This window comes from Anastrepha obliqua, chromosome 1 (genome assembly GCF_027943255.1).
Source record: "Anastrepha obliqua isolate idAnaObli1 chromosome 1, idAnaObli1_1.0, whole genome shotgun sequence".
Lineage (NCBI taxonomy): Eukaryota > Metazoa > Arthropoda > Insecta > Diptera > Tephritidae > Anastrepha > Anastrepha obliqua.
The window spans coordinates 179,670,238-179,696,137 of NC_072892.1; the positions used below are offsets into that span (position 1 = coordinate 179,670,238).

The window sequence follows — 25,900 nt, forward strand, 5'->3', positions numbered from 1 at the left end:
AAGGAAGAGGCCAAGTATCTAGGTTTAACCTTAGATAAAAAACTCACTTGGGAATCACATATAAATAATATAACAAAAAAAGCCACGAAATCCTTGTGGACAACCAAACAATTACTAGGGAGATCCTGGGGCCTCAGCCCTAGTATGGCCCTCTGGATATACACCCAAATGGTTAGACCAATCATACTGTATGGGGTACTAGTATGGTGGAGCAAATCTATCCAACAAACAGCGATAACCTAACTGGGAAAAGTACAAAGGCTTGCTTGCCTATGCATTACAGGGGCTATGAGAACTACCCCAACAGCTGGCATGGAAGAGGAAGCAGCTACGCAAGCACTCATGCTACACATGAAAGAAAATTTCGAATTGGGCAACCTCACCGGTCACCTAAGTATCCTAAATAAAATCAAAAAAACAATAAGCATGGCTCAAGTGTCAGACCACATTGACCCAACCCTCTGTTTCGCAAAAGGATACACAGTTACCTTTCCTGAGAGGATCGAGTGGAAAACCAACCCAAAATGAATGAATGATGATTCACAAAAATGGTACACTGATGGATCAAAAACACCTTATGGTGTAGGAGCAGGAGTAGTGGGGCCCAGAATCCACAAATCATTCACTCTCACCAGGGACACCACCATCTTCCGGAACTATACGCAATAATGGAAGCAGCAAACATCATAAAACGTAGAAACCACAAGAGACTAAAGATCAAAATACTCTCGGACAGCCAATCAGTTCTAAAAGCTTTAGATAGCTATACCTACAACTCAAAAACTCTCTTAGAATGCCGCAAGGCACTCAATAACCTGGCATCCAAAAACAATTTCTCATTAATTTGGGTACCAGGACATGAGGGATATGACGGCAACGAAAAGGCAGACTTTCAAGCTAAAAAAGGGGCAGATGTAAACTTCATCGGACCTATTTCCATGTTCGGATTAAACAAAAACAGCCTAAAAACCAAAAGTAAAATACTGGGCCAAAACTCAAGAGGATCTTAGACACTCCAAAAAGTTCCTAAGTTTCAACGCTAAAAGAGCTAACTCTCACAGGCGCCCTCACGGGTCACTTCACCTGCAAAAAATACGTACATAAATTAGGCATAACTAACATCAGCACCTGCAGATTTTGTGCATCTCATCATCGAATGTCCGGGGTTGACGCCTAGAAGGAAACGGTTTTTAAAAAAGTTCATGCTTACAGATGAAGACCTTCAATCACTCCCTCAGAAGGAGCTGGTACAATTCATAAGCATACTTAACAGTCAATAGACAGCATAGGGTGCACAATAGATCAAAATGGTCGCAGTGCTAAAAGGCCATACCTTAACCCTTTACTACCATTAACCATTAACCATGGTTAATGACATCCCGATATCACTTCTTCATCGAGCTGCACGGAGTATGAAAGGGAGAAGCCATGAGTGGCAACAGTTAGAGAAAAGTATTAGAAGAAAAAAAAACAAAGACCGCCCTTGCTTTCTTTGCAATAGTTACTGAAAAAGACTTTTATCATTAGTAGTTCTGTTGTAATTTAGCTTTTAGTTCCTAAGTTTGCCACCGGACACCCCATGCCTATTACACCGTGTGACAGTAAAAGTTACCCAGGAAAATTTTCATATGCACCTGAAATCATAGATTTATATAGTAATGCTACATACTCAGTCTTTCATCTCCCCTGGAAAGTTGTATTCAGAGGCCTTCAAATTCTGACCGACTGTTAAAGTAAAATTAAAATAAATAATATTAAAATCAATGAATAATTTTCGAAAATATTTTTGCATACTCGTTATGCTAATTTGTATATTTGTGTGTCTGTGCTTTCCTTCATTCCATTTGATTCTAACAGTCAACTATTCAACATACAAAAAAATTTAAGAACTTTTTGCTCCAGAACTTGATTTGTCGAATTCCTAAATTTGCCACTATGGCAGAGCCGCTTAGCAAGCACACATAGTTACATGTAAGAAACAATACAGTCCTTCCATCCATTTGATTGATGACTTATTTGAATTAATAACCCATATTAATTAAGGATAAAATGTATGTTGTACAAAGACAAGGTTTTTGAATTAAAAAATTGAAATTATAGTTGTAATAAATTTGCCGAAATAAATCTTGTTGGCGCACACGACTGCTCACGACCGACTACTCTGCTTCATATACTCGTTCGCCAGGGCTGCCTTACGGGTATGGTTACCACCCTTCACATATGTGCCAATGAAGAAGTTTTGAAGCAAACTATGTAACAGTTTATCTGTATCTGTTTTGCTCAAAAACTATTTACTTGTCATGCCGTTATTGGCTAAAAATCAGGCATCCAGCGATAATCACAAACTTGCAAATCTCGGTGGGTATTTCTGCCATGAAAAAGCTCTTCATTAACACCCATTTGCCAATAGAAGATATCGTAAAACTGCTAATTACATGTCACTACACATATCGAACGCATTGCGATACATTTCGGCGACTTACTAGAAATTTAAGCAATCGATTGTTTTTAAACCTCAATTTTTCAAAATTTTGGTTTTAAGCATAAATCGCAATTTGACTTCAGCTTATAGTATGTGATAAAGCCTTTACTTCAGAAATATTTTCCAGCTCCAGGTTAACCCGACTGGTACTAAGCCACGCATAGACCTTTTGGTCCCGATACTAGATGAAGACTGATCTTTATTAAGATTTAAAGTAGACATCACGTAGGATTTCAGCGCAGAAAAATCTATTTTTGAGATATCCTTCCGATCCTCAAACTGTGGGGCTTACAGGCATTTCGAGCGCGTTTTTGCTAATGCCGGACAACAACAACGAAGATCCTCTAAAGTTTCCTCTGTATGTGAAAGTATAACATTGCCTTCATTAATTATTCACAGCGAATGCATTTGATAGATGGTGCTAATGACATCTGAAATAAACTAACTAATAGACGTTGAAAAGAGTAGCACCACTAAACTATTCACCATCATTCTCCCATAGATTTTTCATAACGTGAAACAAGTTACAACTAATATTTACGCCGGTACAAAATATCAAAACTTGTACCATCACATAATTATCTCTATGAATAATCGCCTGTTGTAGCCAAATAAAAGTTTCTCTATCCTCAGTTGCAACACAAAGCGTTATCCTCTTACTATGCATAGAAGCAGCACATTTGCTGGAAAGAAATTTAATTTCAACTTTATTCAGCACAAGGAATCAACACAAGTGTGACGCAAAATGGCCATTTTCGCCATGTCCGGACTAATGCCAACGGACTCAACTTGTACGAGTATTTGCTGCAAGTTATAACGAAGCATTAGATCGGTTAGTGGTGTAACAGAAATAGTACACGATTACCTGCAGAAAGGTGCACAAACTTAAACAGACGCCAGGACAAGGAAAGAGAGAATTTATTTTGAATAAAAACCGCATACAGGCGAACGCACTGCCACAGTACCATGCAATTGTTGCAGTTACATCAACTAAGCCTCAAAGCGGAGCGCTCAGGTTGCGTGCACTTTGTAGGTAGTTACACAAATCCGCACATCCTAGTCGGTGCCCTTTGGCTATTGCGTGTGCCTTCTGAAAAGGTGAGCGAGCGCAGCCTAGATGGAAGGTAAGTTGGCTATTTGGACAGCTTGTGCCGCCTGAGGGCGTATCCTAATCACGCGTCCAATTTGATATTTACGGGTCAGGAAAAGCGTGATGCCTACCCGCAAAAGGTGGCCAACTTCAATCCACCATGGCAGCAAAAATATGTAGTTACGTTGTGTAGAAGGCTGGTGCCTACAACTTTTGCCAAGCGTCGACTAACGCACAAAGGCATTTGGTGCTCTCATCAAATATGAATACAACGGCAGTGTATAATAGTTGACCGAATGGTAGAGGGTAGGGCGAAGTAAGCTTCATAGTTGAAATCAAAACCGCCACATCAGTCAAAACTCTTAGTTGTGCTACTTTTTCCTCATTTTTCCCCCTGCTGCTACCCAACAAGTACTAGTAGCTCAACCCATTTCCTGCAGGCATTTCTATTAAATGTAGAGTGGCGTCGGCGGTGACGTGCAGTGTGTTGCATGCAACGAACAACCGACAAGAAGTTGTTCTTGCGATAAAGGCACGCGCTTACCCACTCACTTACATTTGTCTGAGTGTTTTCTTCTCGGCTTTTTGCGGTTGTTTTTGCAGTAGCAGTTGGGTCATATGTTATGCAACTGAAAGTCGAGTATTGCTTGCAACCAAAGCAATGCAACTTGAAGTCGCACCATATGTGCAGTACTTTCTTCTTCAAGAAATATGTACGAGAAAAAAAAAACAGGCACACTGGCATATTTTAGTACCCACATAACAAAATATTTAAATCTAACCAGTGTTAGAATTACATCTTCGTTGGAGTCCTTAACGAATTTATCTGCGGTAACTCATATTTGGATTTTTGAAACTTTGCACGTTGGCGAGGCGACTAGCGCAGGCGATGGAACGATGAGCTGTGGCCGACATAAACATAGCGCAGCGAGTAAAGATCCAATTGGCTGGATCATATCGTTCGAATAGATCCAAATTTGTGCTCTACAGTTGGATTCCCTAAGTCCAGACTACTTTGAGCACAGCTTTGTAAAGGATAAGCTTGTTGTTCATTGTGAGGAGAGGTTGACGGCTAGGAGCCAATTCATGTTTCGAAACATTTATCCTAGGGCTTTCGTTTTGGCAAAAATATGCGTTTTCCATGTAAGCCGTTTATGCGAATGAATGCATATCTGCGAGACGCTGCGAGATTGAGTTAAGGTTTAAGTTGATTTTTGGCCAGGTGGTTCCCCTTGTGGTAAAGGTTACATGCGAAAATTTATCTTTGTTCATTTGGATGGCCTTCCCGCGATTCGTCAGTGACCGAACAGCGACTACGAGAATAATTATTCTATCAATATTTTATGGTGCTAAAGTAAGTTGCTTGCTGGCCGTATAATGATTTAAGTGCATCGATGGGCTCTTGTCTTCTTAATCACCATCGATTTTTAAAGCCACTATAAAAAATACAACTAAATTTCACACACATCAAAACATTCTGAGTGCGTTTATTCCAAATTATATCAAACTTTCCAAAGGCAGCTTTAGAAATATAAATAGCAATGTGGCAATGTCGTATGTGATTCTTTGACTCTTGAGAATGTGGCTACCAATGACCTCCTAGCCTTCATTAGGCAGTCTAAGGAAATATTGGGTACTGAGGGTTAGGGACATGAAATCAGTATATGAACTCCAATTCCTTGTTTAGAAGAGGCGAATAGCACTGAGCATTTTCTCTGTGAGGGTGCTGCCTTTTGCTAGAGCAAGGCTACGAATTTTAGGTTTCGATGTCATGAGAATGAGTAATATTCGTTCTCTAAAACTAGAGAATATTTTTAGAAATTCAAAACATCTGGAAAATTCTCACAGGACTAGGTGCCCATGTCTCCGCCTCTTTTCTATCCTATCTCTTTCTTTCTGTTACTCATCTCCCTTCCTTCTTGACTATCTACCATTTTCAATTCCAGAGCTTTGAATACAACGGGCTTTTTAGCCTGAGTGTTTTAATAGTTACCAATCTCTCGGTGCTTCTTGGCTAGCCTTTCAAATTTCAATTTCAAAAAAGTGAGGTAAAAAACTAGTAAGTCATTCCGTACGCTTGAGTCTAGAATTCTTCAAGTGAAACGAAACGCGTAGCTCCGAAAAATTCCACAAACTTGTTTCACTGGGTTGCAGGATTCAGCAAATGCATGCGTACTTATGTGTATGTGCGAGTTCACTTAAGTACAGTTACATATGTACACCTGTGCGCACGTCAGTTGTCAGCATGATTTATGTCCACAAAATTGTGGCAAGCACTACAACTTTCGCTTCATTAGTGCATTTTTACTTGACTGACTTGCTGGTTGTAACCTCGTTTTATTTGTAAATTTTTGTTTTTGCTTCTTCTTTCTTCTGTTTGTGCTTGTGCGTTTGCATGCAAATTGGAAGGAAAATGGCTTACCGCTAATGCCTCATCAAACAGCGTTGCAAAGAGCTTGTCGCAAGCACGCAATTTTGTTAGTTGCACAGATGTTGGAATACATACACGCATACATACACACATACATGCATATGCCTAAATATACTACATTTATATATGTAAATTTAAAATACATTCATATTTTCAGTTCATGGTAATTATTTTCTAATGAAAGTTCGTCCTAATGCATTAAATATCCTACGTGGATGTACGTATGCATGTGTGTGTCTGTAATAGCTGCAATTTGCTTGCAGTTTACTTGAATAGGGAATTAAATACGTCTGGTAGTATTCAATTAAAATTTGTAATGCCTTAACTTTAATGGGTTCCAAGCTGAAATCTGTGTGGGTAGTTTTTGTTATTTTTAAAAGCCTAATATTCACTAAATACTGGTATTATGATTGGCATCCTATCCAAGCTGTTGATTCTTCTGATGCGTTGTTGAAGTTGTTTTAGACCTGGCGTTGTCTTGGCTGAACGCAGTACCCTTCCTATTTCAAGAGTTAGGCATGCACTAACGCGCATATAAATATACCTAAGAGTTAGCAGTTAAGATTCTGATGCAACTAGACTTTAATACTTATTGTAGCTAGACTTTAAGATGTATATTTAGCCTATTAGCCAATAAGAATCGTTTATGACAAGTAGCGATTAAATGCGGTTCCCCACTGAACAATAATGAAAAGGATGATAGATTACCTGTTTGTCCATCAGTTATGGTGGAAAAGAAAATTGAGAGAGGAACTTTGGCTGCCACGACACTTGGGTATTTGGCAGTCGAATTCCGCACGATCATTTCACATGTATGCACACACTCGTCCAATCAGTCGTTGTTCAGACGGCAACGAAGTGTCATTGGTTGATTTTTTTTCATACAATCTCGGTATTTTTTGGAAGCACTCCTCAAGTAATGCCAGCCTATCAACTGATTCTGTTAAGGGGGCAGATACTTGTAAACTGCCATATTTCCCCTGATTTTCATTAAAATTATTTAAAATGAAGAAGTCAATATATTTTTTTCAAAATTGACAGTTTATTTATACTTTAAAATAATATAAATTTTTTTAATCATTTAAAATGGCGGATCAATTCTTCCGGAAGGTCGCAGCGGGGACTCTCAATCGGCGGACATTGTAGCATCGTTAGTGACCCGAATACAAAAAACCAAAAATTTTTTGTTTATTAATGTCATAATTTCTATATGAATTAAAAACAAATGGAAAAAAAATATTCGCGGAATAAAATGCTTCAAAAACAAAAATTAATTTTTGGGTGATTTTTTCTACTATTTTTGCTTCGAAAAATTTTTTTTTCGAAAAATTATTGAAAACTTTAAATTCGCATAGAAAGTAATATCATAAAAAAGATGTGTGCAAATTTCAGGGAGATCGGTCATTAACTCTTCGAGTCATCGTGTACGCCAATTCGAAAAATATAGTTTTGAGAAAAACGCGTCTAAAGTCGGCAGCGTAACTATACCTCTCCCAGCCCTCGAACGCAAAGAATAGAGTCGTCACGGTTGACGATCTATAATAAAAAAAATACTTAAACTTACGTTCTAAAATTTGTTTGACATATTCTTAAAGGATTATATTAACATTTTATAAAAAAAAAAATCGAAATTTGACAGATATCTGCCCTCTTAAATTCGCTCAGACCCAAATAACCGTCTGTTAAAGAACTCAACTTTGAAACCTTTTCACCGTGGAAAAAGGCAACAGATGCATTCGATTTGAACAGCGAATTTTTTACTATTTTCCATTCTTGGATGCATATACTCGATCGTCTACTTTAATCACTTCAACCACTTGTTGATAGTAGAGGCCGAAATGGAGCATTTGACGATTATATATTATTCCCTTCGTACCCAATTACACCAATACCTCAAGGCGCATATTGTCTGTGACGCCTATATGTCAATAGTGAATAATTCCTATACATCATTTTACAGATCCATTTGTCAATAAATAACCACAGCTAAGATCACTTCATTCCAAAACTCGTACTAAAAATTCTAAAAAATTACGTAAAAATTCAGATATTTCTGAATAAAAAGCAATATAGAGCTAAGCTATATTAAAATTATTTTTTATTGTACATTTTTCACGTCAAAGATATTATTTAGCATTTTTCTATTATTTTTAATGTTACCATAATTTTTTTAGAGTTAATTTAATTAGAGCCTTGAAACACAAAAAAAAGTATATTGTGATGAGCTTAGCAACCCCGCCAATACGCTCAAGCAAAAGGACCAAGCACGCACACCATCTCTCACATGAAGGCCTGTCAAACTCATACCAAGGGTGTCAATCAAAAGAATAGGTAGAAGAACAGTATATTTTCTTGTATTTTCGTACAATGTATACTAGGCCGGGTCGATTTGTGGGAGGCAAAAAAATCGCCCATTGCTCTGTGAAAATCGTATTCTAGGGATCAAAATAAGAAACTTTGCCGAAGGAACCATACCTCTAAAACGAAATCTGATGTCCCCCAATTTGGGTCGAACTTTTTAGTTTCTTTTCTCATGTAAAGGCCAAAAATGGTGATATTTTGAAATGATTGTATGAGGAACCCCCCAGGGGAGTTCCAGGGGGTGTGCCACTGGCATGGGTGGATCGGCCGTCCAAAGTTAGTGGGGGTCGGTCATACATTTGGACTCGATTGGAGCACTCTAAATGGGTCAAAGTGGGATTTTTCGTTCGACCCAAATTGGGGGACATCAGAATTCATTTTAGAGGTATGGTTCCTTCGGCAAAGTTTCTTATTTTGATCCCTAGAATATGATTTTCACAGAGCAATTTGCGATTTTTAAATCGACCCGCCTTAATGTATACGGTACCTTATTTTATGTATGTAATCTCTGACGTTCCTCAAGTAGACATGCGTTAAAATAATTGAAACTTATTATGAAAACGATCGATCATTAAGAAAAACATATCGCAAATTTCGTGGTTTTTTGGTGGAAATAATCGTCTGAATCGGTGAAAATATTGCAAAAATTTGACTCGGGGACAACTATGGAGTATAGAAAAAGGACTGCCAGACCTAAAACTGGATGTTCTGTTGAAAACTTTGCTGCTACAGTAGCTCAAAGTATTACTGAACAGCCTTCAACACCGATATCTCGGCGCTCTCAACAATAGGCATTAATGAACTGACTGTTTGTTGGATATTACTGGTAGACGTGTCCATGGTAGACATTTAATTCATGCCATTTCATAAGAGCCGTGTTTAAAATAAAAATAGTAAACGCTGAAAGAATATACATGTTTACATATTTTATTTTAAAATACTATCTAGGCGGGTCTTTGAAAGACCCTTTACGTACTTGCATGCTATTTTGGCTCCACTATTTCCATGCTTTTGTCTATTTTCAAACTTTTGTCCGAATTCTGAACCACCGCCTTGCGGTACGCCATGGGTACATAAACTACACAAGTTAATTTGTTCAATAGATTCTATGCTTCGTTTTGCACTGATACTGAAGATTAAATCGTCTTTTCTCTTCCATTTGCCGCCATTTAATATATATATACCATATTAACACGCAACTGGCTTCACCAAATACGACATTGCCAAGGATATTTGTGTGAAATGCAGTGCCAGCTTTAAACTGACGTACACCATGAATCGATGCAGTGCATATGTCCTGAGATGTGGTTCACTAAAAAGATCTAAGGGGAAATGGTCAGAGCATTTTACAATACCAATTTCGATATTTTATAAAACAAGGTCCCGAAATATGTGCATATGTAATCCAATAACTATCCATAGAATGCTCCGATTTGCATAGAGTTTTTTGTATTTCGAAGCTTATATTCTCTAGAAAGCTAATATTCGTCAAAAATTGCAAAAACTTACAAAAACTACGTCTATGTAGCCGAAATGTACTACAAAATCGAAAAATTATTTTTGAACTGTAATAAATCAAAAATTATTTCGTCGATTAGAATGTAATTCTTTTCCTGTAAAACTTTGAAATGTTTCCTATCCCTTCGCATTTATCGAATTTATCATTTATTTCCTATTAATATTAAATATTTTAAAAGAAAAAACACAGTTTTTTTTCAAAATATTACTGTTTGTGTGTATGTTCGCTATGTGCTCCACTGCTCCAACCGGGATAAGCCGAAAAAAGCAGGCAAAGCAAACATAAAAAATTATCTGACGTTTATGCCTCTAATTTTGTTGCTCCTTATTTCTTTACCTTAGCAGCAGAGCGGTGCATGCCGGGTATTCACCGGTATTAAATGAACATATGTAACTATTTTTTCCCCTTCACTGCTATTTTAAATGCTTAAACTAAATGCACTATTCGCCCAACACATATTAAAAAGAATAAAGTTCAATGTTTCACATGCAGCGCTAAATCGTCAAACTGATTGGATTGCCTTTGGTAAAGCTCTGGCTCAAGCAACGATAAGCCATATTAAGTGAACGAAAGACTTAGTACTTACTACGCCTTGTGCCACACACATCACATCAATTGCTGGATCCGCATTTTCGCTTTGGAGTTGCGCACATGAATATTTCACGTGCATCGGTGAATGTAGCCAATTTCGTTGGTATTTGAATGCACAACTTGCGATCCTTTTTAGCCGCCAGCATTGCGTGAATTATTCAAAAGTTTTGTAGGTCAGTAGAAGAGGAGAATATGGCGAACGCTTTAAATGACTGCATTGCATGCTCACCGCTATTGTTGTTTTCATTGTCGGTGCAGAGATTAGCGTCTACGTCGCTTCTAAACAAAGTAAACCAACTCGTCACCTGCAGGAAGCAAAATACGCAGGAAGTCGGTAAAAAAATTATAGATACTATCAAGGAGGCCTTAGTAATGTAATAATATTTGAAATAAGCAATATCTTTTCCCACAATTTACTTACTTCCCATTCCCCCATTATGTAATAGAATATAAGAGATCAATGGAATAAGTAATAATTTCTTAATGATATCAAATGATGATGTCAAATATTCTTGCGCTTAGTTCGCGTTTCATTAGAATGACTGCTAAAATCCATAAAATTGCATTGCCGTGAAATACGCGTGAAATTTCATATGTATTTCTTGGCAAAGTATGACTTATAATTTAACTTAAAGGCATCTAAACACAGACAAATCTACTGCACATTTTTTTTATTCCTTCATCTGCATAAATATTAGTTCTATATATACACATATATACACATATATGTCATATATATTCAAAGTGTTTGGGTATTTGCCGATAATTTGAAAGCCTGTCCCAACAATGTTTACTTTTTTTAAATTGAATCTTGTCTGATTGCAAGGCGCGTTCTTTAAAGGTGGTGGCATTAGACCAAAAACAATATTTTGTACGTTTGATTGTCAAAACAAGTATTGGCGAAGTAGAAAACAAAAAGAGAATTCGCCTTGTCTTATTTTGAGGTGACACATGAACGCGGCGAAAGAAAAAAAAACAAATCAGATATCAAGGCGACTCTATTAAAGGTGGTGTTGGTACATCAGCTGATTTGTTTTTTTTCTTTCGCTGCGTTCATGTGTCCCCTCAAAATAAGACGAGGCGAATTCTCTTTTTGTTTTCTACTTCGCCAATATCTTGCCGTGATGATCAAACTACAAAACATTGTTGCTGATCTAGTGCCACCGCCTTTAATAACTACGCCTTGATCTTTATTAGATTCAAATTCTATACGCAATTGGAACGAAAACTCCAAGGCGAATCTGCAAAGGGACCTTGCTAGGTCAGCTGATTTATTTTTCTCACTTGTAATCCGGATGTTTGAATGTCAAAGTGCCATACTACCTAATTGTTGCTTTATTTGTTTGTGTACATTCTCATTGAAATTTTGACAATCAACCGTACATAAATCTTTGAATTCGCCTTAAATTCGAAGCAAACACAAAACTTTTTCTGTTCGTATGAAACTTCAATAAGCAGAATATTAATGAAAAAGCAAAAAATTCATAAACATAAACAATATTTAAAACAAATGAAAGTAAACAAAAAACTGACACGAAGCATTTTAATTCTTTTTTTTAGGCGGCAGCCACCCAGCAGCAACTCACCGCTAGCAGCAGCAATTTACGCGCACGTCCTACTGCCGCTATAATACGTCCACACTCAGCGGACTTTTTGGAATACGAAGCACGTGCCGAATCAGCAGCGGCCGCTGCCGCCGCTAGCTCTGGTAATCAAGTAACCGCAATCAAGCCAGATGCACTGCGCGCGCCACGCCCCAAATCTTCATTGGATATCAATCGCACGCCAGACAGTTTCTACTATTCGGAAGCGAGCTACGCGGAGAAAATGCGCAAAAGTGCACTCTATTTGCAACACCCACAAGGTGTTGCCGGTGCGGCGAACGCACAGCCACAGCAAGCGGGTGTCTATCGCACCGCCAACGATTTTCTCAGTCCCGTAGGCAGCGGTATGCACACAATCGGTTATGAGAATCCCTATGAACGCGCCTACAAGCGCGGCGAGCAACTGCACGACGGCCAAGGTACCGCCAGTATGCCGCGCATGAGTCGCAGCAACACCACGACCGCTATGAATACGAGCGGTTTGGCGCATTTGCGATCACAATCAGTGCATCCGCAGTCGCAGGCGCTGCTCTCGCCACAGTCCCAATTGAAGCAGCAGCAGCAGCAACAGCAACAGCCACCGCCGCCACAAAAGCCCGTCTATACGCCAACCATGTCGACGCAGCAGATTATCCAGCAAAGCGAGCAATTCTTGCGCTCGGCAAGTGCACGCCTGCCCAAGCGCAGCGGCGGTTTCGATGACGACTACAACAGCGCGGCGGCCACTTCACCGCCTCAACTTCGTCAACAGCAGCAGCAGCAACAACAGCAACTCCAAACGCAGTCACAACAACAGCAACATCAGCCAACTCCACAGGATGGCGAACGCAAACGCGAGGAGTCAATGAAACGTTTGCTGGAGTGGAAGCAGCGCATGTTGCAGTCGCCGTTGACGCGCAAGGGCATGCAGCAAGGTGGCAGTAATATGTCCGCCATGTCGAAGCTCGGCAGCAATCCGAACATACTGCTCGCCTCGACGACGGTGGCGAGTGGCGCGCACTATGCCGCCTCCAATGCAAGTGGCGGCAACAGTGCCAACAGTGCGGGTGGTGGTGTTGTAGCTGGAACTGTTGGTGGAAGCAATGGTGGCGCCACAGCGACTGCGGGTGGCGGCAACTTAGCAGGCGGCAGCCTCGTTGGCGGTGTGGGCGGCATACAACGCAGTCGCTCGGAGATTCACGCCAACCTAGGTCCAGCTGGCTACAATAGTTACTCATCAGACGACGAAGGTATGTAGAAGTTATTAATCTATTCATTGTTGCTTGGCTTGTTTCTCACTCTCGCTGCCTTTTGTTGCTAAACAATGAACGTATTGAAAGGGATGAATGTTATGACCTTCACGCAGACTGTCAACGTAAAACTAAGAAGCCGGAAAGTGTCAAGAAAATTGACATTTAAGCAGGTAGTAAATTCCAATATAAATTTCTTCCAGTAAATTGACCTGAATACTATTCAATTGTCAGGAATGTTTTGATGCCAATTTTTTTGGATAGTTTTTGGGCCCATTGGGGTCTTGAAGCATTCTCACCATATAAAATATAAAGAAGCAGGTGAAGATAATTTGTTTTTATTGGCTGAGGAACCAATGCGCTGACCTTTTCTGAATATAATAGGGGCTACTCACGCTGCACTCAGTGCTTTGATACTGGTTACCCAGTATGTCTGCTATTTACCGAACTTTTTCAGCGTTGTGAACCATCTTTACATAGCCAACTAAAAATAAGCAAAATATGCCGTTCGAAGTTACCGAAGACCAATAAAAAGTGGCCAAACTTGTCACGGGAATGTATTAAATATAAAACTTAAATCTTAATAAATATATAAAAATTTTGTACGGATATGTCTGTGCTCAAAAGTAGTCGATCGATTGACTTAGAACTTTGCCACAGCGCTGTTTTCGAATATGAAAGAGTTTTCGAAGCTGCAAATCATGAAGTCATAAAAAAACACTTCTGGCCAAATTTGAAAACGTTATTGCAATATTGGTATGAAATGGAAAAGGTTGATGAAATTTTGAATACTAACATATTTTGAACGTTGTTGCCGCCTGCTAAAAAATTTAAGGTACATATTTAAATGGGGCAGAAAAATTATACTTATTATCAAAGGTTGTTACAAAAAAATTGAATTTGGTCAACTTGTTGAATAGGGTTGCCACCGACCTAAACAAAATTATTAGATAAATAGGATATTTTAATACGCACACCAAACGGAATCTAAGAGTTTTTAATTAAAAAAAAATTGGTGGAGTAGAGTCACCACCTTTTCAATAGAAAATTGTAAACATTTAATTGTAAAAGTTGCGTTGTAAAAATTTAATTTTATATTGAAAAGTTGGCAACCCTCCTTAAAAAAAATGTCTGACTTAAAATATTCTTAGCTGACTATTTCAACGCGATACTTCTTTAATGAAAATATAATATACATAATTTAAATGAAAAAAAAAAATTAAAACTAAATAAATTAATGTAACAGATGAAGTTTGCACACTTTAAGTCAATTATCTAAAAAAATAATATCGTATTAACTAACTCAAGCTTTGTATTAGAAAAAGAGATAGAATCAACAATATTGGAATTTAAAATCAACTATAAGTTATAAAGCACAAGGAGCTGCCACAGTCTCAAAATTAAGAATTTTTAAAGCAATTTTGTGCAGACACGTTTCAGAAAATTTTGCAAAAAAAAATTAGTCAACCGCGACGTCTTTTCCACCTAAACAGTAATTTTTAAATAAATACTCTTCGCCACGTTTTTCACAAATGCAGATTTGCCAATACTGGTAATCTATAATCCCGCCATAAATAGTGAAATATTTGGTGAAGAAAAATGTATAATTTTATTCATTTATTGTATTTATTTTTATTTATTTAAAAGTGCAATATTAGATATAATTAATCACTCCACTCAGGCACAGAGACTCTTTGACACAGAGACAGTATGGCGAACATGTCTTGATTTGATTCAGGTTTCTCACAGAAGACTTTGACAAGTTACCCAGCCTTTATGTTATTATTGGGTTACATACGTCCAGCAGCGCAAAAAATGCGCTAAAGGAAAAACTGCTTTTAGAAGGGACAAAAATAAAAATAAATATAAACAAATGTTATACATTGCTTATGAGTTAAATTTATAAAAAAAATGTATTTTAATTTTTCTTTACAAAAATTAGTATATAAAAAATCACGTGACCCACAGTGCAATGAAAAAAAGTTGTTTCATGATCTCCTTGAAATGTTGATGGATCTGTAAAAAGTAAAAAAATTCTTGTAAAATAAAGTTGTAGTTATAGTCTGTCGAGCCGGATTTTTGAATTTCCAAAAAATTTTAGAATTTCCGGCTTTAAAAAAAAAGTATGCGTCATAAGTGTCACACTTTAATTATGTTTATAAATTTTTTTTAATAAAAATATCAAAAATCCGGCTCGAGAGACCATAGAGAAAACACTTTCGAATATTTAAAAAAAACCATATCAAAAAATATTTAAAACTGTATGAGTTATCATGCAGATCGTGCCGGAAAAAGTAGTTTCGGGAAAAGCGATTTTAAATTTTGAACTGCCTCAAACGAAGGACAGCTACCTGCGCGCATCAAACTCTCGTCGGGCAGTTACATTTTCTACCATAACTTTGTATCAATGGCCAACTTTTACAATCGACTTGCATAGAAATATGTCTAAAACTATAAAGAATAATAATTTGTAAAAAAACATTGGTTTTTTGAAAATTCTGGGCGTATGCAACCCCTCAAATTTCTTTTTACATTCACATTCAGATTTTTTAGCGGCATCAAAATGCACTTCTCCACCTTTTTAGGTAGCTGCATTATTTATTTCAGTCGCTTATTTAAAAGAAAAAAGGCAAAAAGTAGTCGGACATAAAAATAGAGATAATGAGAAAATTATTTAGTTTTTAATATGTTTTTTAAATATTTTTCTTTATTTTTTAATTTTTTTTTTTCTGAACTCATACTTGCACTGCGTGAAGGTCATATATATTGTAGAAACTCTAGCAATAGCCATTGCAAATAATATATTTATAATTTTGAATTTATTAAATTTTTTTATGTCTATTTTGCTTATATTTATTGTAAGCCTCTAATTAAATAAAGTCTCGCCTTCTATACGCCTCTTTATTCCCTACTTTACAAAACTCCATTTCTGCTTCTCTGATTTAAGTTCAATTTCATTTGCTTGCAACTCCTCCTCTCTTCGTCCTTCTCGTACATTTATTTCATTTGCAATTTTTTTTTTGCAGAGTAGTTACTAATATCTTATAAAAGTATTTAGTCTTCGGTAAGCTTTTGTTATTTGTGTATCTTAACTGTTGCATTTACGTATTTTACTTAATTCTCTGCTTACATCTACAAGTTTGTTGTTGCATCAAAATACTTACTCACATAAACATCTATCTACATCTGTATCTGCGTAACTTTGACTGCTTCATGGGCTATGAGTAAATCTTTGTGTAAATTTATGAATGCTTTACTATGACATAATCTCATCATATATTTCCACATACAGTGGCGGGCATGAAAATATTAACACCTGAAAAATCACATTTTTTATGTTTTCCTGGCATTTCTAAAAAACCAGAAAACAATAAAAAATTAAATCATTTTCTATACGGAAACCAGTGAAAATATACAGTATATTTTGAAGATTGCCAAAAAATTCTCAATGAGCAAATTGTTTAAATACTAAAACTGCTTCTCTTCACTTTTAGTTGAATAGTTGTTATTTATTTTATTCATACCTTTACGCATTAGATCAGTATTTTTATTTTACTTCTTCAATTACTTCCCTCGTTATATAGTAACTAACACTAATTTTAAACGTAGTTCCTACATATTTTGCGAATTTTGTGAGCCCTCTTTTATTTTTAATGCCTACTTGGATCCCACCAGGCAATGAATTGACCAAATTATGCAGAAAGAGTGATGTAATATAATAATAATAATACGAGTATAATACGACACATTTTCGGTCACTTTGTCCGACTCAGCAAAAGTTTTGGGTTTCTGTCTCGCTGCTTGCATCTTCATGATGTGCGGGTGGTGCTCGTCAGAGTTCATATCGGCGTTGTTTCCAGGGAAGTCTTACGCAGAAATGCTGACTTCTACTAAATGATTCTTAACCTGCAAGAGAAGAAGAACATATACCACTCGAAAAAGTTACAAGACCAACTAAATTTCTTATATTTTTATTAACCGTTTAAGCCGAACAATTTATGTTTTAGTATTTAAACTTTCAATGAGAAATTTTTTAAAAACATCAAAAATAGGCACACATTTCACGAAACTTTAATTAATTCTTAGGAAGAGTAAAATCTATAGATTGAAAAAAGTGTGAGACCAATGACATTATAAAAGGAAATGAATTTAGAGATATCGGATATTAAATTGAAATAAAAGAACGAAATTTGATTGAGCAACCTTTATTATTTTTATGTAGATCCCTTCATGTCATTTATTTTTTAAAGATGATCCCTTTCAAATGTTGACCACAACTGTGCCGCAATTCGGCCATCCGTAAACACCAATTTGGAATGACTCACTGGAAGACTTCGGTCGGTATCTCATGTATAACTTTGGTAATGTTGGCTTCCAATATCTCAATTGTAGCCGGTTTATTCATTGTTACATTGGCGCCAGCCTCGGCCGCTGATTCCTTAAGCCCATAGACCGCACCAAACGGGTATTTGTTGTTTTTAGTGGATGTAATGGCTATTCCTGAATGGCTACGAGTTGCTCTTTAGCTCAATTACGGCAATTTTTCTAATTGGCGTAGCCATTAAGCCAAAAATGGGCCTCATCGCTGAACACCATCAGTTGACCTGAGCGCGCGGTGAACACTTTTCATGCTGCATTGATTTTTGTAACAAAATTGTACGATTTGTAAACGTAGATGTGCGAAATGTCAATGAATACTGGAAAAAATCGATTCAAACGCATTAGCTGCAGTCGGTACGGATCGCCAATGATGGTTTCAGATGGATCATAGATGACACCCTTCTGATGCCACCAGATGCACCACATAACCTTTGAAGCATGAATATTTTTTTTCGCTGTCGATGGGCCTAGTTCATCTGGCAGGCTCCAACATTTTCGACGTTTAGGGCTATCATAATAGATCCATTTTTGATCGCCAGTGACGATGCGATGCGGAAAACCTTTCTTTTCTGCCGTTCAAGAAGCATCTCACACGTCACCAAACGTCTCTCGATATCCTTCTACTTCAATCGATGTGACATCCAGTTACCTGCTCCCTGAAGTATTCCCATCGCGCGCAAACGTTTACCGACGGTTGATCTGTCCACATCCAATTTCTTAGACAACAAGGGTTCGATATGCGTCTTCATCCAATAATTGTTGTAGTTGAGTATCTTCGAATTTTTTCGGTTCTCCTTCGCGATCCTTATCACTCACTTCAAAATTGCCACTTTGGAAGCGTCGAAACCACTCTTTACAAGTTGTATTTGATGGAGCGTGATTACCGTAAATGTTGATCAATGTACGATAGGTTTCAGCTGCACTTTTCTTTAAAAGGTAATAATGAAGGATAACTTCCCGCAAATGCTGTTTTTCCCGAACGAACGTAGATATTTTCGACATCAGATAGAAAAGGATCTTTGAGCTTCAAACGAATGTCAACTACTGCGATCGACACCTCACATATACACCTTCAAATCGTCAGTATGTATATTACTAGAGCGAACACAAAAATGCTATCAGCAGCGATAGCTCTTTACGAGGGCGGAAACTTATTCCCATACCCAATATTTAGTTTGACAGTAGTCATGCCTGATACGTCAAAAAGACGCTATTGGAAAAAATTCCTCTGATTGCATTGGAAAAATAGTTTTAAAAATCCGTTCTTGCGTTTAAAACTTACGTTAAGAAAATATTTAAAAAAAGCCGAAAATCCCTAATCAGTTATATTTAAGGTTATGTAACAAGATAAGGTACTCATTTTTCAAAAAGGTCGTTTTATTGTTTCTTCCGAATTTTTCTATGGCTTTAATTCATAGGATTTTTAAAATTTTTATTATAAAAAGATTTTAAATCTTAAGAAGAGTTGAGAGAAGAAGATCCACTATTCTTGCGTGACCTCAAAAGGAGGAAAAAATGAGATTTGCACATGAAAACATGAAACTTTATAAGAATCAGCAATCCATAGCACTTAAATCTTTTCCTCATAAGCTTGAAATGCAAGGCTGTCCTTTTTTTGTTTCTCATTATAAGTTTTTTTTAACTTATAGTTTTTTTAGACTTAAATCAAAATAGAAGCAAACATCAAACTCAAAAAATTTCGCATTTATTGCGAAGGGCAAAGGGTTGGCAACACTGCATGACTGTACCAATGTGACGCCACGCACTCTCTGATGGGCGCAATCTTGTTTCCATCATAGCTGTTCAACTTATGTTTTATTGATTTTTTCGAATCATAAGAGGAGGAGATCTCTTATATCAGAGAAAAAGTTAGAAAAAGTTAGTTAGAAAGAAGTGATCAAACTATTTTTATGGCTCTCCGATATCGCTTACACCAGCTGTTAGCATTTCTATGTACGCCCCTGTGTATATGTTGGTATGAGCGTATAGCTGCGTTATTTCGCTCTTCTTAATTTAACGGTAACTACCACTAGTGCATCTGTCACTTAAATGACGTTAGACTTCACATTGCGCCATTGCTCCACTTTACTCTCATTTGCGCTGCCCCCCCACCTAAGTATCTGACTGACTTTCAAAACATTTTACTGTTACGATTCTGCTGCGTTTTTGTGCCTTTTTTTATGATTGTTTGTGACTCATAACTTTGCAATGTTGCCACGGCGCAACGGCTCAGCTTGCTCATTTCTGCTTTGCGCTCATTTTCATAATTTTTTCTCGCGCTTTGCTTGGAAATGTGATTTCTACCGCATTTCATTCTTTATTACTGCTGCCGTAATAGAAAAGTGACTGACTCAGTTATGGTGGTGTGAGTGTGAGTGCTACGCAGGCAGTGCTCTGGCGCAGTGACTGACCTTCTTGTGCGCATTTTATTGCCATTGGCTCTATTTAATCCTTTGATGTGATTCCATATGCTTTTTATGAGATTTTTAGGTCGCAGGCAGCAAATAACTGGCAGCTGTTGCGGCCCTTTCCCCTTGTGAAGGAATATAAGTTTGATATTTAATGAAGGTTAAATTTTTACGGCTGCTCCGTGGTGGTGGTGGTTCAACCCACGGGTGGAAGAGTGAAAGTTTGAAGTGCTGAAAAAGGTTAAATATAAAGTTGCTAGTAGCATTCAAGGTAGTCAAGAGCTTGGAAAGCAAAACCAACAATATACTTTTACTTAATTGGTTACAAAATTTTAGGCTGAAATTAAAAAAGAAAACCTAAAGTGGCCACCATTGACGAGTGCTCATATCCAAGTGGGCAATACGAAAATTTTGGGTTCACTACCATAGTAGACACACACTCAAAATGGGAATATAATCTACACCTCACATACATCGCCCTTCGGCAGGCAATGGCAAACCTCCGAGTGTATTTCTGCCATGAAAAAGCTCTTCATAAAAAATCCGTTCGGAGTTGGCTTAAAACTACAGGTCCCTCCATATGTGGAACAACATCAGGACGCACGCTATAAATATTAAGAGGGGCTCGGCAAAACACCTAACAGAAGTGTGCGCGCTAATTATTTATTTATTTGTTTTTATGCACCACTTTTCCTATTTTTTCAAAAGTGAGACAGTCGTTTTCTAAAAGCTTCTCTTGAAGCGAATTTTTTGACCGAAAATCATTCGTAACTGACAGAAACAAGTAAAATCATTTGGTGTCAGAGCCGGAAGTGAATATAAAAGAGCTTCGCAATCAAACTCCTGCACTCATATTGATGTGTTTGCCCTAGAATTTTTCTGGCGGAACGCAGTTTCTCTTCAAAGTCCAAAGCTGGCCTCTTCTGGCAGATTACTTTCTTTAGAGGGTCCAAATATTAATAGTACAAAAGGATTGAATTAAAAAGTTGACTGCGGGAGAGATGTATGATTCCTTGTCAATCCCACCAAACTCACAGCAAAACTTTTCTGACCGTCAATCCCAGCTGGGCCACCATTTGCATTCGCTCACAACCGAATCACTCTTCAACACCATTTACCATCCCTTCAGTAATGGGTAGACTTTGTTGCCATTCAGTTGTGATTTTAGATAGAAATTCGATACATAGTCTTTCATTTATATAATATAAATAACCCACATATTGGCTTCTACGCCATATGTTTTGCTTAGGCCTTAGGTCTAAGCTTAGGCGATCAAATTTTTCAAAAATAAAGTATTAATGTCAGTGCTAGATGGACTGTTATTGCAGTATATTTTTCTTGCAATACAAATACCAACGAGACCGTTAATCTAATATATTAAAAGATATAATGTGATTTTTGTGGTTGATCAAATATGGTGCAGTTCTATCGGTGTGAAAAGTGCTTGAAAATTGAATAATCATTGAAGACATAACATCAACACTTCCCCTACATTTTTCATGGTTTATGACAAATGAATTGAAGAGGAGGATAAGTTCACGTATCTGGGTAGCCTGATAGCAAAACCTATGGGAGAGCAAATAACGACATCGATGCAAGAATACGAAAAGCGAAGGCTGCATTTGCGCATTTGGTATACGAAACAATTGAGTACAAAAGCAAATTGCGATTATTTAACTCCAATGTTAAATCTATGCTGCTCTGCGGCTGTGAAACATAGGACAAACTGTAGACCTTTGTCTTGCGAATCTAAAATTAGTGAAAGAAATTGGAGATGGCTGGAACATACCCTACGTAAACTCGAATATTCTCTTAGTAGGATGACACTAAAGTGAAATCCTCAAGGCTCACGCGGACGCGAAAGACCTGAAAGTTCTTGACACAGATCTATTGAATCTGAATTCCAAGCAGTTGAAAGCGCTTTATTATGGAAACAGCTGAAGATTTTAGCGTGAAATCGGCAACAATGAAAATCTTCTATTGTAGCGGTATGTGCCCTCAATACGGCGTAAAAACAATAATGTCAAGTGAATACACGATTTATTGAGTTCTTGGCCAGAAATTCGTATACAATAGAAGCTTTGTGAGATGTGGCATTATCCGTCTCTAAAATCCATGAATGTTTTTTTTATACATTTGATCTCTTTCGATGCTTTTTGAGTGCCCACTTACCGTCTAACCTTTGCAATTTTCAGTGCACAGAATTTAATTTGTCAGAAATTGCAATTTAAGTTAGGGAGCTTCCATATATTTTTACTATTTTACAAATTAATTCATATTTTTTTGCAGACATTTTTTTTTATTTTTTTTTAATTTCTTTAAATTCGTCGCGTAATTTGTTTAAGCAAGAAAACAAGTTAGCAGGCAAAATAATATCTCAGACGAAAAGAGACTAAAGAGGAAAAATATAGAAAGCATAACAAAAAAAATTGAATTGCCAAGAGCATCTCTTCACCACCACCAGTAATACAAAAATCTGCATATACAGACCAATGCTCTTTTCTCACTTTCACCGCCTGAAGCTGGAACCTAATCTATGTACATACCCTCAACTCACATATACATATATACAGATATATATAAAACAGCACTACATGCACGCAACATCGCTGGCATTTCTTTAAATTAATTTTATCGAGCGAAAGCAGCTGGTGAAGGTCGCTTTATTATATTTATCAGGCATAGATTTAATTTGGCGCTTGACATATTCACTGATTTTGCGTAAACTGTCAACCACCATTGACCTACCAAAGCATCCGACGCAAAAGCTATAAATAAAGTTGGAAGAAAATTATAATTGGCATGCAGCGTTAGCTGGCACTCAATATTGCAATGAACACTACATACATACACACACTTCTATGCGTGCTGCGTGCCTACGCGGCGTATAAGTGACATAATTGATTGGATGCCAAAAGGGCAGAGAAGTAAGAGAGTTGTGAACGTAGGAGGTTGCTAGCAATGCGTATGTGCTTAGTATTCTCAGTATTATGACACACAAACGTGCTTGTGTTGTTGGTGTATTGAAACCTGTGATTTAGCATTGACTTTTGATATTTATAATATTATACTTAAAGGCGAATTTGGTTCAACATTAAAAACATATTCTCAAAACTTGCGCTCAAATAAACTATTTAATATATTATGTTTCATAGAATACGAAATATTAATGTTTAAAGTTTTAAATAACAAAACTAATTTAAAAGCACCACTATGTAAATATGCAATTGCTTAAGAAAGAAGCACTTAATTTTTTATGGTTCCTTACATCAAACGAAAATTCTGATAAATACAAAAAACTCTCAAAAGCGCTGGATAGGTACACCAACGCTCAAAAACTTAAATATCAGCAGTAAAGGACACATAGACGCTTACATGCATACATACACACACACATACATACATACATACATACATACATACATACATACATACATACATACATACACACATACATACATTTATGTAACTCTCGTCGACATTATGCCATTCGGAACGGATGCGGACGTAAAATAAATTCTCCTAATATATCCTACTTGTCAAGTTGTTAATTTGCAAAATTTTCTACAATTTCCGTCTGTTGGAATTGGCTTTTGGCTCCTCGCCGCTTCACTCTTAGCCCCCAAGTGGGTGGCATTGCCAAAATAAGCAGTTGGAAATTATACTTCTACTTTCAAAATTGAACTAATTCGTGACGAGTATCTACAACTAGCCAGTCTCACTTAAAAATTCACAACAGAACACAGCGAAGTGAAACAAGCCACTCTCTACTCACAGCTGTGTTAGTTTTGTGGCGGCAAATAGGGGAAAAGTAAACACTTTGATGTGTGGCATACAGAGTGAAGGAAGGATATTCGTGCATGTCAAATACATGTACATATGCATATGTGTATACCCTGTAGAAATTGGAGTCATCAACCGAGTACTCCTCTACGAATAAACGATGTACTTACTGCCCATTTTTTCACAAGCTGAGATTTTTCACGCGCTAATTTTTTGGGTATGGAAGACCTTTTGGAAGACCTCTACGGACGCAAAACGTTCTCCTTTCATGGTCAAATGCAATTCTCCCAATAAGTAGAAGTCACAGGGAGCCATAGCAGGCGAATACGGGGAGTGATTGATAGTTAAAAGCGTTTTTAGTCAAAGAATCAGTCACAAGAGTAGATCGCATTATCGTGCAATGAGCGCCAGCTTCCTCCTTCGCGGTATTCAGGGCGAATTCGACGAATGCGATGCATAAAACGCTTTAAAACGCCAGGACCGAAAATCCTTGTGGACTATTCCCTTAGAATCTTAAAAATAAATGAGCATCGACTTGATTTCTGATTTCTCCAAACTCCATTTTTTTGGGTGTTGGCTCATCTGGGGCCTTCTATTCGGCACTTTCACGCTTAGTTTCAGCTTCATGTTGGAAACACTACGTTTCATCACCACTTGCAATGTTGTAAAGGAAGTTCTCCTCTTTTCCCGCCTCTTTAATGAGTAATTTTTGGTCCTCAGTTAGCTTGTGCGGAATTAAACGTGCACAGACTTTTCGTAAGCCCAAATGATCAGTGAAAATGCAATAAATCGATGTTTCAATTCCGATTCCATGAATTTCAACGGTTAATTTTTGATAAATTTACGAACAATTTCGATGGAGTTTTCGGTGATTACTGATTTTGGGCAGTCCGTACGCTCATTGTCACTCATGTCCTCAAAATCATCTCTGAAAAGTGTAAACCACTGATGAACACTGGCACGAGATAGACAATCATCACCATAAACTGTTTTCGTCAATTCAAATGTTTAGGTAAACGTTTTACCGATTTCAGAACAATATTTGATATCAGCTCTTTGTTCGAAACTCATTTTTGTACTGATGACACAAACACACTGATACTTTAGACGCAATGACTTCGCTTCCACTGAACTGAATGTCACGAAGTTTTTACTGGAATTCAGCTAGGAATGCCACTTCCAACGCACTAACTCATAAAAAAATGGCGCTATCAAAACCATTTTTATGACGCCAGTCTTGTTTATTTTGGACTTCACTTTGTATATAGACTTTACGAAATTCAAACTTTGCACAGAATTTGTAGAAAAATGTTGGGTATGCAGTTGTATAAAATGAATTCTGGTCTAATGAAGTGGAAGTATCAAGTGCTTCAAAAATTACGTTGATTTTTGGCATTCTTTTCTGCTGACGGTGTTGGGTGTTTTCTTCTATATTAAAAAAAAATAATGCTGAGTAGGTGGCCGCTATTCGAAACTAAACTTTTTCTGCCATCTGGTGTTTGGAAACCCACTAAATCTGAGGAACCGAAGGGTAGTTACGTACAAACACACTACGGAGGTCTCGACAAACTTAAAAAAGCTTTCTGGGAAAAAAAAAAATATGGGCGATGCTACGACTACTGCGGCCTCGGTAGTCTAGCGTAAGTGCACAAGATTGCCACCCAAGAGGTTGTGGTTTCGAATCTCACGCAAAGCACGGTCATCGCACTTTTCCAAATTTACCTACTTTCCTTCTTTCGAAAAAAAAAAAATCAAATCATTCCTCAACCCCAAAAACTTATCCTTCCCACACTTACTCTCGCACAATGGTCAGCGCATTGTGGTTGCTAAAACAAGCAAAAACAAAGAAATACACACAGTTAAACAATGCATCAGTGGTGCCAGCAAGAGGAAGCGGGCAAACGCGATAATAGCGCAGACACACCACTTTAGCGCAGTGCTCAACCATCTGTGAGATCCTTCTGTCAGAAAAATGTGCCACATAGACGGCGCTCCAAGTAGCAAGAAAGCGTTGTTGCTAAA

General features: G+C 37.4%; 1 protein-coding gene across 2 annotated transcripts in view; it reads left to right on the forward strand.

Annotated features, from left to right (window-relative positions):
* LOC129242380 (uncharacterized) overlaps window positions 1-25,900 on the forward strand; it is a 329,060-nt gene that overhangs the window by 261,269 nt on the left and 41,891 nt on the right. For both annotated transcript variants that reach the window (XM_054878991.1, XM_054879000.1), the window contains one exon: window positions 12,035-13,307. In XM_054878991.1, the coding sequence (XP_054734966.1) occupies window positions 12,035-13,307 (1,273 nt within the window). The remainder of the gene's footprint in view (window positions 1-12,034; window positions 13,308-25,900) is intronic.